This window comes from Sebastes umbrosus, chromosome 10 (genome assembly GCF_015220745.1).
Source record: "Sebastes umbrosus isolate fSebUmb1 chromosome 10, fSebUmb1.pri, whole genome shotgun sequence".
NCBI lineage: Eukaryota > Metazoa > Chordata > Actinopteri > Perciformes > Sebastidae > Sebastes > Sebastes umbrosus.
The window spans coordinates 17,045,035-17,065,482 of record NC_051278.1 but is presented as its reverse complement, the minus strand read 5'-3'; the positions used below and the strand labels follow the sequence as shown (position 1 = coordinate 17,065,482).

General features: G+C 41.5%; 2 protein-coding genes across 22 annotated transcripts in view; both read left to right on the top strand.

Annotated features, from left to right (window-relative positions):
- Positions 1-20,448, top strand: part of dst (dystonin) — a 121,861-nt gene that overhangs the window by 56,165 nt on the left and 45,248 nt on the right. For 20 of the 21 annotated variants that reach the window (XM_037782656.1, XM_037782666.1, XM_037782659.1 and 17 more), the window contains 14 exons: positions 57-155; positions 7,618-7,764; positions 9,491-9,579; positions 9,666-9,774; positions 10,334-14,434; positions 14,534-14,680; positions 14,763-14,978; positions 15,057-15,200; positions 15,290-15,526; positions 17,041-17,193; positions 17,288-17,521; positions 17,647-17,931; positions 18,456-19,004; positions 19,549-19,725. In XM_037782656.1, coding sequence (XP_037638584.1) covers positions 57-155; positions 7,618-7,764; positions 9,491-9,579; positions 9,666-9,774; positions 10,334-14,434; positions 14,534-14,680; positions 14,763-14,978; positions 15,057-15,200; positions 15,290-15,526; positions 17,041-17,193; positions 17,288-17,521; positions 17,647-17,931; positions 18,456-19,004; positions 19,549-19,725 — 6,687 coding nt within the window. The remainder of the gene's footprint in view (positions 1-56; positions 156-7,617; positions 7,765-9,490; positions 9,580-9,665; positions 9,775-10,333; positions 14,435-14,533; positions 14,681-14,762; positions 14,979-15,056; positions 15,201-15,289; positions 15,527-17,040; positions 17,194-17,287; positions 17,522-17,646; positions 17,932-18,455; positions 19,005-19,548; positions 19,726-20,448) is intronic. The other variant, XM_037782674.1, reaches the window with a different exon arrangement.
- Positions 4,552-7,349, top strand: LOC119495829 (desmoplakin-like). Its single transcript, XM_037782676.1, has one exon. The coding sequence runs from the start codon at positions 4,727-4,729 to the stop codon at positions 6,791-6,793; it is 2,067 nt and encodes a 688-aa protein (XP_037638604.1). The 5' UTR covers positions 4,552-4,726; the 3' UTR covers positions 6,794-7,349.

Here is a 20,448-nt window from a genome sequence, read left to right as displayed (position 1 = left end):
TTCATGCTCTGTGTAGAGTACATCTCAATGACACACTTGTTGTTTATTTCGCACAGTTTATGGATCTCCGAACCCGCTACACTGCTCTGGTGACTCTCATGACACAGTATGTGAAGTTTGCCAGTGAAACGTTGAAGAGAACTGAAGACGAGGAGGTGAGAGATCCATATTTTCAATACTTCCTCGCTTTCTATATATACAGTAGCTTATGCAGCTCATTTTAGACTTTTGGTGCTAAAATGTGAATGCTTAAACGTATAATGTCTGTTTAGCTTTACCTTCTTATCTTTGCATCTTCTGTTTCTGTTCAACATATTTCACTGCCTCACTAAAATAGTAGTGAATTGTGAAATAATGTAACAAACTCTTTATCTCCCTTGAGTTCTTGACTTCCTCCGAGGGCCGTTTCTATTATCATATATGGTCGGCTCATCACGAGTGAAGACATTTGCTTCATTATGCAACAGAAGCAAAGGAAATGTGCGAATGCGGTGCTTGTCTGCATGTAGAGTAATTCCTTATCGCTGGTGACGGTGACCTGCTGGGAGGAGATAGCTTTTTTATTCTTTGACAGGAAGTCTCTCTCATATGCCCTTTCTGTGGGAAAATAAAGCCTCTCCAGGAATTTGTGTACTATTTTGTAAGGATTTATATTAACAAAGGTGCAGTGATCAAATCTGACGAGTGCTATAAAGTTAATCTTAAATAAATCTAACATCTTGTTGTTAAAGAGAAACAACGGCCATTTTTAAAACATTGATATTATTCTGGAGGCTATATAACATAATAATAATATAATATATATATATATATATTAAAAAATAATGCAACTTGCTCATGTATGCGTGTATTGCAGGAAACCACAAGGTGGCAGCATTTGCAATATAAATAAACATGCTGTCACTTTCTGAACACTTATAAGACAGGGAAACTGTCATACCTTTCGGACTTCTTTCATCTTCCAGTGGTTATAGTTTATGCAAGTGCTGTCCACTGGAGCAGAGAAATCCACTGGAGCGGAGTAATCTATGACAGGATTTCAGCGCATGTTGTAACGGTCATCCCGCGGCTATCGACCATGCTAGAGACAGGCATGGCATATTGGTAGCTATCTAGTTAGATAGTAAAATAACATTAGCTATAGATAATTCCATAAATACAGTACTAGACTTTTGTTGACCAAGTAGCGCACGGATGGGAATAGTCCGAGATGCATTAGTGGTGTGCTGTTCCTAACTGTGGAAACCACAAGCTAGTTAAAGTTACAAGAAGTCAGAAAGGTATACCAGAATAATATAAGTGGCCATTGTTTCCCTTTAAATGTGATTTTTTAGCCCTCTACAATATTTCCTGGTAAACTAAAAAGTCACGCAATCTTGAAACTGCAAATTCCTGGAGAGATTGTTTAATATGGCTGCAGCACTCTGGTAAGAAGAAAAATATTCATGCAATTTTTTTTCTATAATTATTAAACGTGAAACAGTGGATGACTGATTTTTTTGCATTATAGAACATAAAGTCTTTTGAGAGAGCAGAGAATACAAAAAGGAGAGAGAGCGTGGAGCTCCAAAAAGCTGCAGGGGAAGTAGAGATTAGTCAACTTAAGCAACGGGTCCAGGAACAGGAGGCTCTGCTGGTTGAAAGACAAGCACAGCTGGAAGAGTTGGAAGGAGAAGTAGAGACACAACAGAAGACAATCGATGATCTAACCTTTAGGAAATCACAGCTGGAGCACGACGTTAGTCAGTATTACACCAAGTTAGAAATAGCGGTAAAAGACAAAGCCGCCAGTGAGCAGGAATTAAGTCACGCAAAACAGTTGACTGAGCAGTCAGAGGCAAAGTGGTCTTTGGCTCAGAAGAAACTAGAGGACGTCTTAAAGAAAACTAATGATGGCCAAGATCTTGAGAAACAGAGCCCCAAACTTGAGAGAAAAATAAACATGGAGGAAAGTACTGAGGAGAAGGTGCAAAGTCAGGTCCAGGCTAAAGAAAATTATCTGGCTCAGCAGCCTTCAGCATCTGACAGTCATTCAACTGTCAACAGTGAACCCGAGTCATCTGCAGTCAGAGGCAATGACAGCATGATGGCTGATGTCCTGCAGCAGAAAGTAGAGGAACTAGTCCTGATCCAGAAAAGAGCAGAAATGGCTGAGGAGAAAGCACAAAGTTATAAAAAGCTGCTGGACGACAGCAATAACAGACTGAAGAAACTTCAGATGGACATGGAAACTGAGAGGATCAACATGAGACAGAAATCAGAGGATCTCCAACAGGAAGTGCTGAACATGAAGAAATCCATCAATGAACTTCAAGAGGAAATCAGATCTCTCCAAAGAGCAAAGTCCTCGTTGGAACAAAACACTCTTTTCCAAAGCACTGAAGTCAAAGGCCTTAAAGAGCAGCTGAAGATCACCCAAGGAGAACTGCATAAGAAAGGCTCCATGGAGCAGGAAAATATTCACAAAATTAACACCTTAGAGGAAGAGGTAGCTTCCAAGCAGGCAATAGTAGATCAGCTGACGTTTAAATGCAATGAGCTGACAAGGATAAATGTCTCATCTGACAGTGATATTAGAAGTTTTCAGATCCAAATAGAGTCATTGGAAAAAGATAGATCATTTTCTGAACAAAAGATCAAGTCTTTAAAGAGTGAGATCAAGAGCTGGAAACAGCAGCTTCAAACAGGTAAGGAAGAAAACAACGTAATGAAGAGATCAGAGCAGGCGTCGCAGCTCCAATGTAAAAACCTCGAAGCAGAACTTCAAAAAAGTGAATTAGTTGCTTCTCAATTGCAGAAAAGGGTAGATGAGTTAAAACAGATTAATGCGGAGATGGAAAAGAATCTGAAGAACGTGAGAGCTAAACTCGATCAGGTGACAGTGGAAATTGACAGCAAGGATCAGCAGATTAAAATCTTCCAGTCTCAGGCGGAGGGCACCAAATCACAAGTTAGAATTATTGAGGAGGAGCTAAATAAGAAATCTCAGACCTCCCATGAGCTTCAAATGAAACTGCAGGATTACAGCGAGGAGGTGAGGAAAATGACTGAACTGCAGCAGAAAATCCAAACACTAAATTCAAAAATTGCCAATTATGAGAAAGAAATGGCAACTCTGAAATCAGAGCTGGAGTCAGTGTTTGATGAGAAAAAATCTTCAAATCAAAAGATCAACATGCAAAACGCTGAAATTAATGATTTGAACATGATGCTAGAGAAAAGAAATGCAGAACTACAGAAAGAATCGTCCGAGAGTCAAAAACATCTCAATAAAGTCAAGGCGTTGGAAGACGAGCTTTTCAAACATAAGAACAGTATTAAAGGGTTAGCTGGCAGCTCAGAGAAAGTGACAGATAACCTAAAGCAGGAGATGTTTGCTCTTCAGAGCGACAAGAGAGTGACAGACAGGAACGTAGAGAACTTAAATGTTAAACTCTCAGAGCTCAGCTCTTCCCTACAAAGAACTAAAGATGAATTGTTGAAAGAGACCAGAGAAAGAAAAGTCAAAGAATCAAAAATATTGCAGATGGAGATCGAGCTTCAGAAAGCTAAAGTAGCAATGAGAGAAGCAATGTCGAGTTCTGACAAATCCCGATCAAATCTACAACATGAAAATACGATCCTTAAGAGGGAGAGAGCTGAAGCGCTAGAGAAAAGCATCTCGTCGGGATCTGAAGTCAAAATGCTGAAAGAAAATCTGCAGGGTGCCCAAAAAGATGCTGAACAAAAGAAAAAAGAAAACTCCGCCCTTCAGCTGAGGTCCCAGCAGATGGAAGAACAACTTGAGAGGTGCAAGAAAATGTTAGAGGAGTTGAAAAGTAAACTAGAACTTCAGAAAGAGGGCTACGAGAGGCAGCTGTTGCTAGTGCAGACTGAAATAGAGAAAAAACTCATTTTACTTCAATCTGAAATCTCAAGTGAGAGTGGCAAGTCAAAGCAGCAGTCACATAGCGCAGAATTAGAAAAGATGCTAAACAAGTATTTCAAACAAGACGTCAGGCAGATAAAAACGGTGCATGAAACCACTGTGGAGACAAAGCAACAACCGGACCAACAGCTGCAACTGCAGATCAAAATTGACAAACTGCAGCAAGAACGAACGAAGCTCGGTCATGACCTCTCAAAGGCAAAATCAGAAATTGCCCACCTTGAGGACGACCGACTTAAACTCAACTCAAAAGTAAGCGTTTTACAAAGCCTTTGCAACGAACAGTCAAACGAGTCCACTAAGCTGACAGACAGTGAGGGGAAACTGACAGCAAAGGAAAATGAAGCGAGATCTCTTCGGGAGCAAATAGAGTCATACGTCAAAGAGGTGAAAAGTCTTCAGGAGAAGCTTTTGACGCTCGGGGTCAGGATGAAGAGTGAAAACCAGAAGATAAACAAACAGGAAGCCATTGAAACCAGTCGTCACTATGTGAAAGACAATGAGGCGGCTTCGTTGAGGACGGAACATACAGCGAGGCAGATGATCGCACCCTCGTATGGAAGTCCGAACTACCACCTGGGGGATGAGATTCTCAAAATGAAAGTGTCCTCAGAGGTATGGATGAAGTTAGTTCAGCATTACTGCAGCACAATATCATATTTATAAGAAATACAGTATATTTAAATGTAATACAGTTTTATTAATTATTTATTTTACTATTTATCACAATATCTATTTAGCAATTGTAGTGATCTGTAACAGTGAACTGTAGTCCTTTGTAACTTAAAAGTTCTTCCAATGTCACATCTACAGATGGCAACAATGGAGAAAGAAAATATTCCTGAAAGACTGAAACAAGTCAAACACGATAAAATGGAAGTCGCTCACAGCCAAAGCCTTCATGATTCACCACCAAAGAAAACCTTGAATAGCTCCACTTATCAAACTCTGACTCTCCAACAAAAAGACGTGCAAAATGTGACCAAAAAGAGCCAAATCAAACCCAATGAGCCCATGACTGTGGCGACACATGGATACATGGCTCTGTGTGGACTAACGGAGCAACGGCCAAATGAAACACACAGCACCACTAAGACGAGATTGTATCAGATCAAAGAAACATCTGAAAACACACCAGACGGTGAGATTTATTCAACTTCCCAAAAGCTCCCAGAACTCAAAGGCAGCACAAGTATTCAAAAGTTAATCAAGTTTAAGTTCTTGGATGAAGAGGTTTTGCGTAAGTTCGAGATGGGTCTCATCACAGTGGAAGAGGTGCAAGCATCGCTCGCTCAGTACGCCGAAAAACCAACAACTATTGCTGGCATTTATGTGGAGTCGAGTAAGAAAAAGATCTCCTTCCTAGAAGCTGCTGAGAAGGGCTTCTTAGCAAAGACGTACGCTCTTGAGTTCCTGGAGGCTCAGGCTGCAACAGGAAGCCTTACAGATCTGTCCACAGGGCAGACACACTCAGTCGTTGAGGCTGTGGAGAGAGGTATCATCGAGACGGGACTGAAAGATAAACTGATAGAGGCTCAGAAAGCTGTTAGTGGCTACATCCATGCTGGCAAAAAGCTGTCCGTGTTTCAGGCAATGGAGGAAAGGATTCTCGAAAGATACAAAGGCAAGAAGATCCTTGAGGTCCAGGTCGCCACTGGTGGACTGGTCGACCCAGAAGTTGGCGTCAGGGTGCCAGCTATCGTTGCTGTTGATCAAGGTCTTTTGAACAAGGAGACTTTACAGAGTCTGTACGATCCAGTCAGCAACCCCAAAGGTTTCCACAACCCTGACACCGGACAGAAAGCATACTACTCTGAGATACTGAAGACGTGCCTTTACGACATCGATGGTGGCGTGTTTCTCTTCCCATTCGGTGAGAAACATCTAACAAACACCTCTCCCATGAGTTCTCATAGGGTGTCTGTTGTCAGCAGCAGCTCAGGCGTCGAAATGTCAGCGTATGAAGCATTCAAGGGGAGACACATTGACAGGAGGACGTATCTGTTTCTGTCACAGCAGGAATGTGACTGGCAGGAAAAGTCAGTAGTTGACGCCGGTGGGAACCAACTTCACATCATCACTGATGTCAAAAGTGGTCGACAACTTTGTCTAGAGTCCGCTCTGAGTCAGAGGTTTCTGGAAATATCTGAGCTTGAAAGCTATGGCAGTGGGCTTCTTAGCATCAATGAGATTGCGGATATCATATTTTCAAGAATGGTGGTTGTGGAAGATGTCAACAGCCCCATTGCTGGTCTGTGGGATGTCACTCGGAGGAAGAGGCTGTCAGTTCTTCAGGGTTTCCAACAGGGCTTTACTGATAGAGCCACTGCCTTAAGGCTGTTGGAGGCCCAGGCCTGCACTGGAGGTATCTGCGACCCCTCTTCAGGGGAGAAAGTTACTCTCTCAGAGGCTCTCAAAAGTGGTCTTTTAGATGAGGCATTGAATCAACAGCTCCAACAGTTTGAGCAGGCGTTTAATGGCATCGTTCACCCCAAGACTTCAAAGACTTTGTCCATCACCCAGGCCCTTCAGGAAAACCTCCTCCCAAAGGATGCCGGTTTCCGCTGTATCGAATTCCAGCTCCTGACCGGAGGACTGATAAACCCTGACACTCATGACAGAGTCTCACTGGAGGAAGTCATCCAGAGCGGCCTTGTTGACAAAGCTATTGCCTCTGTACTGAAAGATGAAAAGTTCCACACCAAAAGCCTCACCTGTCCGAAGACCAAGAGAAGAATCACGTTCAGGGAGGCTCTTGAAAGAAGCGTGTACGACTGCCACACAGGGTTAAGGTTACTGGAGGCGACAAAAATTCATGGTTTTGGAGCCAAATCAACATTTCATTATTTCTTGGCGTATAAGTAATTAACATTTGTCGATATATGTTTGTCCACAGCATAAAAGCAAAACCTGCATAGTATTTCCTTTGGTTTTGCGTGTGGCTGTGAAGTTACCTTGACTTCACTGTTGAATATTCTTTTTTTTTGGTTTACACACATATTGTAATACCAACGTATCATCATAGAATATCTTGCGAAAAGTTAGTCCTTGTGCGTTTTCCTACGAATGTCTAGCAACACGTGTCAATTTCCGCTCGCTACATGCATACAGTCTTTTCAAATTAAACTTCCGTCTTCACAGGAAACAACTTGGTTAGGTTTAGGCAACAAACATACTTGGTAAGATTTAGGAAAAGATCAACTTGACTAGGAAACAAAACTACTTGCATAAGTTTAGGAAAAGATCGGGGTTTAAGGAAGTGGCATTACAGAAGTATGGAAGAAACGTGACAAATTAATCAACGTTGACTTCTGGTTTGACACGGGGTACGAACAGCATTCTCACGGGCGAAAGTCTGGTGTTTTTTGACCTACCCATCCAACCCGACCTCCTCCCTATGCGATGTTTGTCCCTCTTTATACTTCCTGGTTCACGATTATGTGGATTACATACAAATTGATTTTGTGCGATATATATATACAATTACAGTGCATTATTTTTTGTTGGCATGGCTACGAATGGTGTATGAGAACAGCCTGTTTAATACGGTGGTTGATGCAACTGCCAATGGTTCTTGAGCTAAGGTGTATTTAGTCTGACTATAAATGTATTTTACCAATGCCCCTCCCTTTTATGTCTTTGTAACAATGTTAACAATCTTGTCAAAAACCCGTCTGTTTTAATTGTAGAGATCTGTTGATGAGGAGAAGAGAGAGCACGGTGATAAAGTTAGCAAACTATTGCACTGGATGTCCAATGTGAAGCAGACCCCGAACAATGATGGGAATGCTCAGAAAGATAGCAATGCCAACACAGACGCTTCTAATAAGCCCCAGGTAAATAGTGTGTATTGTTTTCTGTGTTTTCTGGTGTGTCCTGTTTTAATATTTTGCCGCATATGTGTTGTGCACGATAGAATGCTTTGGTTTTACGTCAAAGAGTATTTTTATAATCAAAATGATATCGCAGCCTTTTTTGCTGTCACAGTGTATGATTTCTAATAAAAACACTGTTTACTTTCTGATTCATGTAATCCATATATTTTACACTATAGATAGTGGGTGTAATTACTCTATCATATCCCTTGTACACAAAAGGATGGTTAATATTGTGGATTTCATGATATATTTGATTATTTCAGTCACCCCAAACTGATTCAATAACACCAAAAGTTGCACAATCACTCACATTTCAGAACAACTTCAGTGATACTTCAGTAATAAATGAAATCAGCCCAACTGGTTATTTAAATATCAAAATACTTTTCATATTTTTGTCCCTGTGTGTCGAAGGAAACATGCATTATAAAGTTCATACGGTCCAAAGCTGACATTATTCATGATTCATTATTCATTATTATAAGTGAAATTTGAAAAACATTTGAAATTTCCCATTTGAATGTGTCCTGTACGTATATCACAATAGCGTTGTAATTGTGATAGAATAGTGCTCAGAAAATGATCTTAAAGCATTGGGTTGACAGAATTCAGTCTATCCAATGTAACGTAATAGAAAAGATAATAGACAGATGCATTAAAGGAGTTTAGACTATCATTACACATGTACAGTACTCTAGTAATTTGCCAAAAAATAGAGCATTGACTTGTTTTACAAGTTTCTATTTATGTAGAAGTTGTTTTGTATCTCTGGCCAGTTCAGATCAGTCGTTACAGTTAAGATAAACTGTGCATATTAAACACACCATCCAGACAGTTATTGTTAGTGTTCACACTGTCCATTCAATACATTCATGTAATCAATAAAGTGCTGTCTTCTGGACCATGAGCACTGGGCACAGACATTTAATTTAATTTTTGCTGTAAATATCACAGATAAAGTAAAATGTAATAATAGAAACAAAATGTTTGATTCTTATTATTAATTAGTAATTGTTATGCTTTTAGTACAAATAAAATATGTCAGTAATTTTTATTGAATAAAAGAATATTTTATTATTTACATATGCACACAAAAATATAAATTAAATTCCAGTTCCAGCAACTAAAATGCAATAATGTCAGCTTTGGACTTACTTTTTTTAAACATTTGTTTTGTTGTTTTTGTCAAATTATGAAACTATCTCTCTGAGCGTGTTTCTAATATCCTGACCCTTCATGTAAGATGAAAAGATAAGAAGATAATACACAAAGCAGTTAAATACAACAATACCACAAATGTCAGCCTTGAAAATGAATCAACTCCTTTTTGACACATTCAGACATTCAAAAATTTACATTTTAGGTTTGACAAAGTTCAAATTTATTGAATTGGTTTTCTACTGTATTGCATTATTTTGTGTAGGGGTTTATATTTAATCTAGACACTGGAGTGTACAGTATGCTTTATTAATGAATTGACATTTTTTATATAAATAAGTCAATTAAATTAAAATTAAAACAATTCTATTTTGTTAGTATTTGTTAGCTCTGATTCCCTGTTTGCCATAATAATACTGGTGACTACAATATTGTACAAAAACTACTCAAAGAGTAGTCATGCAAAAGTAGGTAGAGTCATTGTACTGCTTATAAAGTATTAATACGGCACTGCTTGATGTTCTAGGTGTCAGTCGAGGAAATGGTCACTAAGAAGGAACAAATTGCAGAAGCACTGAGATCCACGCAGATGATGCTGAACAAACACAGTGACAAGTAGGTGGAGCTACTGTGACCGACACGCAGAAGACTTTTTCCACTGTTCACAGTCTCAGCCTCACTCTGTGCGTTGTGTCTTACAGAATGACGGAGGAGGAAAGAGAAAAGGCCCAGGAGCAGCTGAAGGCGCTCAATCAGGCCTACAGTGAACTCTCCCAGAGCTGTTCAGATCAGACGACCTCTGCAGAAGAGGTTGGACACAAAACTGATTCTTCTACTGATTGGTTTGCATTTGTGTGTTATGATGTGTTAGAAAACAGCACCACCTGATGTTCAACTGCATGACTAACCTTTTTCCTCTTCTCCTTAGTACAGTGTGACCAGTTGTCTTTTGCATCTCTCTTTTTATTCTCTCACACGAGGGACAGAAAACGCACAGAAAATCTGAGTATGCTGTGAACATGCTTAGTTGCGCCCGGCTTTGGTCTGACATTTCACCGTTATTAATGTTACTTGACTTCAACAGGATAACAGATATGACACATAATAACCCTTTACCTACAGTGACTAACTCTTTTTGCAAGATGCTGGATACTGCGTTCCCAGATGCATGATAGCTTTAAATGTGTTATCCGTCGCTCTCCCTGATGCAGTCTTGCACTTGTGCACATGATGTTTTAACATGCCCACATTTGTCTGGTGGTGAGTACACATTTTGTCTTGCTTTTGAATACTTTAATTGCACAGTAGATAATACAGATTTTAAAGCTGAAATCAGTTCAGTAATTTGTCAAATTTTCATTTTCTTTAGGATTTAAAATCCAGTGATGCAGGGCGTGGGATTGGACCCATGATTGCTCTCCCAGAGGCCCAACCTTTGACCTCCAACGTCTTTCAGTCTGAGCCGTATGTCTGTCTGGACGGGGACGATGCTCTAGAGCAAGATCTCCTTTATAAATCCACCCTGAACCACTTGCCAAACAAAACAAGCGAGTGCACACAGAGTTCACGCGTCTCTTCTGCGTCGCTCTCTGACATAGCAGCAGCTAGGGAAGGGGCCGCGACGTGTGAAGAGCCGATCATCAAGATGATAGAGGTCAAAGAAGTCAGTGATGGATTAACTGTGTGCTACACCGGGGACACGCTGACCCTGGAGAGAGCTCTTCAGTGTGGTTCAATATCTCCTTCTGTCTATGTGGAGGTTCTTCAGAGACAAAACACCTGCCAGGATATGATGAATCCCAACGCTGCTGAGACAGAGCCTGTGCAGGTCAATAGACTGATATTAGAGTGCCTCAGCAGAAATAAATCACTGACATCGGGGAGGGGTATCAACACTTTGAGGTGTGAGGGTTTAAGTGATCAGGAGTCGATGTCAGAGGATGTTATGAGTAACAGGCTGAAGGTGGATGCAGCTGTTCAGTGTGATCTGATGAGCTCCAGCAGCACACTCATTGTGCTTGAAAACCAGCAGCAGTTTATAGGACTCGTGTTCTCTCCTTGTGGGGAAACTGTGTCCACCTCATTCCAGTATGACCACCAACAAATCACCACTGAGGAGTTTACCAGCACGCTGTTCACTAACCACGAAAAGATAGCAGCTTTTTACATTCCAGAATTTTCCGAGGTGGTAGACATCGCCTTCGCTGTTCACGATGGTTTCATTGACACTTATACAGCAGAGGTTTTGAAATCTATAGAGATCCCTGATGTGTTTCCTGATGCTGATCACCTTAATGACAAGTTTTCATCTTGGCTCATGTACAAAAAACTCATAGTAGATGGATGCCATCATGCCGCAGCTTGCTTAGAGGTTGATAACATCCCGACTCATACAGAGGCAAAGCAGTTATTCATCTCCTACTTAATGCTGAACAGCTACATAGATCCTGAGTCAGGACAGAGGGTCCTGATACTCGATAAGCAGCTGAGTAAAATGGTTAAAATGTTTCTTGGAGATTCAATATTTTCTGGAAACACAGAGAAAAATGTGACTTCTCTAACTTTAAATGTTGGCGATCTTTCAGAACAGATGGATTTAGAGACGCCGCTGCACATAAATGAGGAAACGGAGGAGTCGATGAAATACACGCAACACACATTTGATCCTCATGATTTTGTTTCCTCGGCCGATGGAAGAATTAGCTTTGATGAAGAAACATATGCAAATGATGAGGATGTAGTACTGGAATTTTTAGGAGATGATGACATTGACATGGATACCGCAGAGCCTAATGTAGCAGAGGAAAACATGTGTCAAAGCAACAAAGAGTCAGATGAATGTGAAGAGAGAATTTGTGGAAGTCGTTTCCAAATTGATGTTGAAGGTGTTGATAGTGACGGCCTTGATATTCCAACTATTCCAGTGACGTCAGTCCTTCAAACGTTTTGCTCTGAGAACAGAACAAATGTTGGCTCACCGTCCAGGATGTTTGACACTGAGTGTTCATTAAAATCCAGCTGTCAAACAGTATCATATTCTGAATCACTTTGTAGTGAATCAGAAGTCACTTTGTCACTTTGTAGTGAATCAGAAGGGACAGATATTACACAAGATGAGTTTTTACGCTCTGTGTTGGAGGGTGAAAATGAGCAAGATTATGCTGCTTATCTTCTGAAAGCACAAATGGAGGAAGAAGACATCTTAGATGTCCCCTCTGGGAGTCGTTACGACCTGGAAGCAGCTCTCAGTAAGGGCCTAGTTGACGAGACGACAGTGATGGAGCTGCTTGACCGAGAGTCAGATGAAAAAGGAAGTGTTGTAGGAGATGAGGATGATATAGTGTCTGTTTTAAAACAGACGGTGACAGGTGAACCTTCAAATATTGCTCTACGTATCATGGAACAGCAGAGCCTGTTGATGTCTGGTTGCACCATTAGTATCAGTGAGTCATCGCACTCTGTTGATTTAGGCCCCGGAGCCAGCAGCTACCCCGAAGAAAACTGCACTCACTCCATCTCTGATGATCATAATCTGTGTTTAATTATTAATAAGGAGTCTGACAACACGCAGACTGAGAGGAAGGTTGCTGTCATGGTGCTTGATCTGACTAATGAGGCGGCTAATACAGAGATGGAGAATAGAGATGCAGAAGTAGACTGTGAGACAACAGGAAATGTAGGAGAGATGAGTAATGATCTCCATCATCATTCCCCTCCTTCAGTTAGTGGTCACGAGTCTCCGATGATCTCATGGAGTCAGGTTACTGCAGAGTGTGTGCATCACATTGACAATTTACCGGCTGAAGACAGTGACTCACAGGGTGTAATCAATAACCAGCAGACAGATATGGCTGTTGTGATAGGAAACGCTGCTCCAACCACCCAGTTACGTCCAACTAGCTTGAGTGACAGAACCTCCGGCACTGATCCAGGTAGCCAGACTCAATACGCCACTTCTATTAATCACGCCAAATCCGACAGCCCACCCATTGATGATGATCTTTTCATTCCCCAAGTGGGAAGTGAGAAAGTAGACGTGTCCTCATCGCTCTGCAGTATTTTATCTGAGGAAAGTAGAATGGAGAGCGACACGAGTGCAGTTCAGTCACCTTTGGACAGCGAGCCAACTCCAAGTATAGATTACTCATCGCCCAGAGATTTGGGTGAAAGTGCAGTCATCTCAGAGTCCAGGGGTTATGGTAACCATGACAACAACATCACAGAAGATGGCAGCATAATGACATCACCTCAGCGAGCAGCACTTCATTCAGACAGTGATTTTAGTGTTGGATCTGAGCCCAGCTGCTCTCACAATGGTCAGCTTGTTGGCAGTGAGAGATCTCCACAGTCAGCCGTTGTTTCCGATGAAGTCACCGCAACAACTGCTATCAATCTGAAGTGTTTCGATGTAGAAGATTCACAACACTACGCTCTAACTACCACCAGCATAGTTTCTCTTGAAACAGGTGAAGATTTGTCAGGCTCACAGCACAGCGCTGCAGAGGATGTTGTGTTAAGCATGGACAGTATTTCCCCAGAGAGGCAACATGAGGACATTTTCACTGTCTCTGTGTCAAGAAATGCACAGACAGCGAGTGATAAAGAAAACGCAGATATTGGCGGAAATAGCTTTGTGTCAGGACAGTCTGAAACTATAATGGGAGCAGGGTTCGGATCGGATATTCTACCAGAGGAAAAAACATTAGATATGTGTGCTTCTAAGCATCTCCAGGTAGATACTGATTCCCTGTCAGACAGCTGCATTGCATCTGATGCTCCCTCTTCAGTGTTTTCTAATTCTGTAAGGACATATGTAGATGACGGAGGGGAAGTGTTCATAAAGGGGCCTGATGTCAGTGATTTACAAAAGGCACAAACTGGAGACAATGAAAGCACCATTGCTGTAGTTCAGGATACTCCACAACCTTTAGACGAAGGTGGTTTTAACGAGAGAGTTTCCCCTCGTGGACTCATAGAGAGCAGTCACCCGGACCTTCTCATGGATTTGATGAAACAAAACGCCCTCAGTTTGAACAGCAAAGAAATGGGAAACTCAGAACTGATAATGCAGGAAGAGAAAGACGGCGAAAAGACGGAGCAGTCTCCAAATATCCAGATGCAACTTCTGCAAGTTCTTAAGACTGTTTCCTCGAGCCAAGACCTTTCAATGCTTCAGGAGGTGATGGACACTCTGAACAGCGCTCTAGGGGGAGACTCTCTGGGGGGAGACTCTCTGAGGGGAGACTCTCTGAGGGGTGACTCTATGCAGGGTGACTGTCTGAGGGGTGACTGTCTGGAGGAGCGGTGGCACACACTGGAGAGCATCAAGGAGGAGAGCTCAGAGGGAGAAGATGACGGGTTGGCAGAAGATGCCTCGGGTCTCTGTCGCTCCGCTGCAGACTGTCACCAACCGTCTCCTCTGTTGTCTGGCAGCTCAGATGCCTGCAAAGTCAAGGAGGTCAAAAATAAGGTACATTTTATGTTGTGTCAGTGTTAAGCTAAGCTAACCCGCTCCCTTGGTTTTTGACATAAGTAACACTTTTGTTTTGTGTTTTTTTCCCCCCCTCAGCTGTTCTCCATCCAGGATTATTTGGAGAGCGTCGGGAGGCTGCAGGATCATGCTGATGTTTTAGAAGATGTCAGAAAAGACCTTTTAATCCAGGCACCCATGGGCAACAACATGGAAGAACTGCAGATCCAAATAGAGGATTTCCAGGTTTGAAATTAGCAATAACACCATAATATGTTATATTTTTCACTTATAGATATATGCATTAGTTCCTTTTTTATTTATCCAGGGTCTGGAGTCCCAAGTTTCTCGACTGGCTGGTGTTATGACAGCAGATATGGAGAAAGCCAAACAGCTCTTAAATTCTGCACATGAGAACATCCCCAAACAAATCCACCAAGATCTGGCCTCAACGTATCTGGATTTAGAGCCAAATTTCACCGCTGTTACCCAAATGTGTGCAGAAAGGAGTCACTCCCTGATTCAAGCAATGGAAACAGGAAAGGTTGGTGCTCATTGCAAGGAATTAAAATGACACAGTAACAGTTGCATCAGCTATTGACTAGTTTAAATGTGATTTTAGGTACATTTGGAATCAACGTACCAGAAACATCTAAGTGATCTTGATGAAATAGTGGGCCTCATCCAGAACAACGCAGACATGTGCGACGTGGATTTGAACCCATGTGATGTGGACGCACTGAAACATTTGATTCAGCAGAACAAGGTATCTTTAAATAAATTGAATTAAACACATCCAATATGTACGGTCACTACGGAAACTGATTCTGCATATCTCCATCCTCTTTCTTCCAGGACACGGAGAGCAGTCTGCTAAAAGAAGCCAGGCTCAAGTTAGAGGATGTCACATTCGATATCCAGTGCTTTATCTCTGAGCACGCTCAGTTTCTGAGTCCGGCTCAGAGCAGCTACCTCCTCAAGCTCCTCAGCAGCACACAGCGAGCGTTCAGGGACCAGACAGAGAGGCTTGTTATCCAGAGGAGCGCCTTGGATGTCCTACTGGACTCCAGGGAGAGGGAGAGCCAGGAGAAGGTCTGCCTGCCTGTGGATGTACTATCACATATCACAGATGTTTCCTTAAAAACAAAACAACTATATATACTAATACTTACAGTACATGTAGAGTGCAAAGAGTACATAAGAATTGTGACAGCTAACAACAAAATGTGTTATTTAGACAAATAATTTATGACAATACATTTCACAAATGTTGTTTCACATTATTGGTTTAACAGAAAAACAATAATTAATCAGTATGGATGCACAATATTGGATTTTGGCTAATATTTTCAAACTACTTTTCGCCGAATACGATATACGCACATATGCTTTTCCACCTAATTGCAGAGAACATCGAGTCTTTCCTGTAGTGGAATTAACACCTTATTATGCCGACTGTTATCATGATGGCCCACTGGCAGATGCAGACATGAATTACAATGCTTTTGAAAGTGTACACATTCACTAGGCAAAATAAGAAAAATACTTCAACTTAGGTTACATTAGGTTACAGTTGTTTATTTTGCTGCTGCCTGTTTGTTTTTCACAAATTCATTATAATGGTGAAGTCGACGGCTCTTCAGATGGGTAATTCAATTTGCATTGTTGAAGGAATGTGATTTGGCTCCTCCTCGCATGACCGACACTGAGCAATCATTGCAAATAGTAACTTTATGCAACGGTATGCGTCACGTGCGCATACGCATCATTTTATCTTCCTGTCATATCGGAAGAAATGTTCATTTCTGGCCGATATTTCATTTTAAGGCCTTTATCTGCTGATACCGATGACCTGCCAATATCATTGTGCATCCCTATTAATCAGCTCTTAAAAAAACACTCAATTTATTTCGTACAAATGTTGAACTTCTAAGTGGATTTAGATTGAAAATTAGACTTTTTCCAAGTAATGAATATTTAGCAGTATCCCAGCATTTATACATTTTACCATAATATTTCAGTGTATGTTTGTTAAATGCATTCTGAAGTTACTTATTGGCTTTTGTTTCCAGGATTCAGATTTGGGAGCTTCTAATGTGAATGCCCTTACATGTTTAGGAAAAATAACCAGATTGCATGCTGGCATGCTTGATCGCTCCTGCAGACTAACTCTTTGTGCTGCTTGTATCCTACAGGCCTTCAAGACACCAGTGAACACTTAACAGAGGACAAAATGCACCCTCTCTGTTGGAACACTTTCACCATTAACTCACCGGACATAACGTGCTTCTTATTACCATCACAAGACCAAAGTGGCGAATGGCGAAAAAGCATGTTTACAGCATACTAGATTTCTTTACACTATTATGATGAAGGAAAATGTATATTAAAGCAGATTTTGCATGTTACCTCTAAGTGCTTAGTGCTTGAGTAGTTTCTCCTCCCTTGTTTTAACGTTTGTGTTCTCAAATATTGATTCAGACCACTGGAACAACCCTTTATGCAACTGTTGTAGGGTTTTGGGGTTTGTCTCATGTGTTTAATGACAGCCTTTTGGTGTCAAAGTGTGATATTTACTTTGTATTTTTTTTATTCTCGTTCGGCAGTCTTTGTTGGAGAAACAGAAAGAGTTTACAGAGAAGTTGGAGGAAGTGTGTGATAATCTCACCCTGACAGAAAACCATCTGATGGGTCATCAGCAGCAGTCTGGAAACGCTGAGTGTGTCACAGACCTGCAGCAGTACCAGCAGGAGCACCAGGTTTGAAATACATTTCCTTTTTGCTCTTAAGAAGCACAATATGTGTGTTTTCATCTGTTCATCTGACCCTACTATTCCTCCTCCTGACCTCAAGGCTCTGCAAAAAGACGTATTGACAAACGCCAGTGCCTTGAACGAGGTCATCACCAGCACTAAAAAGTTTCTGGAGGAAAACCGGAGCAAGCTGACGCCAGATCAAATCGCCAGCATTGAGGGCAAGTTGGAAGAGGCTAAAAGCAAAGCCAAGGTCATCAACCAGCGGGCGGAGGAGTCCAGGAAAGATCTGGAGAAGGTTGTTACCACCGCCATAAAACAGGAGAGTGAAAAGGTCAGAGTTCAGATTACCTCCATATGTGTTGTCTGTCATCATTATTTAGATTATTAGTTCCAGTGTTATATTGCTGAACTTAATGTCAACGTTTTGTTGATCTTTTTTGTAATCTATCCTTTCAGGCAGCAGCTGTTGAGCGGCTTGAAGAAAGTAAGAACAAAATCGAAGGTCTCCTGGATTGGATATCAAACATAGGGAATGAAAACGAGAGCGGTGTGGATCAAACTGACCATATAAGTAAAGAGAATGGAAACCTGCCAGAAGAAACTTCAGCCACAGGACTGATAGGAGAGGACGACGATGCCAATGGAAACGCTTTACAGACCACCGAAAAGGATTTTGGCAGAGAAACCAGCGAGAAGAAAGACGCCTCCCTGGAGCTCGATAAGCAGTATGACAGGGTCAAGGTAGAGTTGCTACAACAATTAAGAAAAAAATTGTTCCACAGCAGTTCATACTTACATGTGGGAGCTTTTTTGCAGGCACTGACTTTCTTTCTCAGGGCATTACTTGATATTCATGCTTAAATCTAAAGTTGAAAGACACAAAGAAATGCAGAATTGTTTTTCAAAGTAACGATAAAATCAATTTCTAAATCTGTTAAACAGTAATAACCAACACTTATTAAAGCTCCAAAATGTAATTGCATTAGAAAATTAAAGAGTTAACTATGTCTAATCTGGGAAAAAAAAGTTGTAATTAAAATATGACATATGACAATATGTAGATACAAAAAAAGAAAAGATGAAATTGAAATTTGAGAACCAATTTTAAAGACACAGGAAAAGCCGATATTGCAGACCAGCATTTAAATCCAGTAAAGACAAAAAGTAGGAAATAGTAAAGAATAAATGAGTATAAATGATGTTACAATATTTAAGAAATGTAAGTGTTTTGGTATTGTGTCCTCAAGTCTTCATTGTTCCCACAGGCCCGTCATCAGGAGATCCTGTCTCAGCAGCAGGACCTGATCATGGCCACCCAGTCAGCTCAAGCTCTGCTCGACAAGCAGGCCAACGTGCTGTCTCCAGAGGAGAAGGAGAAACTGCAGAAGAACATCCAGGAGCTGAAGGGGCGCTACGACGCCTCGCTGACGCAGGCCGAGCAGCAGATGAAGCAGGTGCAGAGCGTCCAGGAGGAGCTGAAGAAGTTCCAAGGAGACTGTGAGGAGTTTGTTGGCTGGTTGGACCAGGCGGAGGGAGAGATGGAGGAGCTGGGCGCTCCTGCAAGCTCCCTCAATATCCTCAGTGATAAACTCCAGCGACAGAAAAGCTACTCAGAAGATGTGATTTCCCACAAGGGGGACCTTCGCTTCATCACCATGTCAGGACAGAAAGTGCTGGACGTGGCTAACGCCTGTGGATTGGCCGACTCTGCGGCTAAGAACGCTCTGCTGGACGTGGATACTTCAGGGACCTGTGCTGCTGTCAAGGACAAGTTGGATTCAGCAGCCAGCCGATACAAAACACTACATTCACAGGTATTTAGTCTCCAGTTGTTCAGATGGAGCTTGAGAGGTTGCAATGACTTATTCTTGCCACTGGATGGAAGCATTTGTCTTCATTGAAAACTAAACTATCTTCTGTAAGCTCTGTGAAAATGTCAATGTCAGAGAAAGTGACAGTTTTCCATCTAATGGTCATTAAACTTAAAGGGATAGTTTGGGTGTTTTGAAGTGGGGTTGTGTGAGGTACTTATCCATAGTCGGTGTATTACTTACAGTAGATGAAGGTCAGAAGTACCAAGACCGGAGCAAAGCAATGTACTGCTGTGGTCGGAGACGGCAGAAAAACATATATTAGTCACGTATGTTTGTGAAGGTTCTCAGTCATCCAGGTCATGGTATCCGAGGAAGGGTTAAATCAGCAGCAACTGGACTATTTTAGTCACCTAAAAGAAAGGCCGATCTAAAGAAAATCGACATCAGTTTAAGTTAACACTATATTTAGAATATTTTCCAACAGCGAACTGAACTGAAAGTCAAACGTATCTATACTGTAATAATTGCTTTTCCTTTGTTTCAGTGCAATCAGCTCGGCAACAACCTCAAAGATGTGGTCGACAAATACAAGAAATACGACGACTCGAGCGCTGGTCTCTTGACGTGGCTCAACAGCTCAGAGGAGGAGGCGAGGAAGCAGCAATCGGAGGCCATAGCAGCTGACCCACAGACACTACAGAAACAACTGGAGGAGACCAAGGCAAGAAAAACTAGCGCTCACAGTAGGCCTCCTTGTCTCGGTATCGAGTCCAAATCCCAGATTTGTCTCAGATCGTGGTCTTCTTTATCTTGTTCATATCTCTGTGAGGCCTCTCTGAAGCCCTTCTGATCTTTCCTCCGATATAATTCATTACACTTCGATCAAAATTGGATCTTTACAGTTAAAGATCAAAAAGGCAGATGTTTGGTTTGTCCTTGCCTGAGCCAGACGTCCTTAAATTAAGATTAGATAATATACAACTTTATTTATCCCGAGGGAAATTGCTGTGCAGCAGCTGCTTTATAAAAGTGAATCAACTCTGTGTGAACTTTAATGGATGTTAGCTTACGAATAATGAAAGTAAAGAAATAAAGACTAGCTTTATTAAGAGGTAACACATGCAGAAGTTGGGAGCGTTGATTGGGTTATAAGGTCATGGCACAATAGACCTGCCTTACCATATACAGTGTTTCCAAGTACAACATGGTTATTTTTAGCTCTGTGTTCATGTTCAGACCCACATGTGAATAGTTAAACTGTGGTTATTTGAAGCCTGCGTACTCCTACAGGAGGATAAGAAACGATGCCGTCTCATTCAAAGCTTTTGGCAGCAATGAGCTTGAACATTTCTCTGTAGGGAGGTAGTGACTTACAGCATAGATATGCCCAGATAAGAGGCGCCTGTGGGCCAACCGAGGAACACTGTACTTTAGCTTTGGTTAC

Coding starts and splice junctions, on each gene's coding strand:
- LOC119495829 (XM_037782676.1), top strand. CDS start 4,727: ATGTCACATCTACAGATGGCAACAATGGAGAAAGAAAATATTCCTGAA.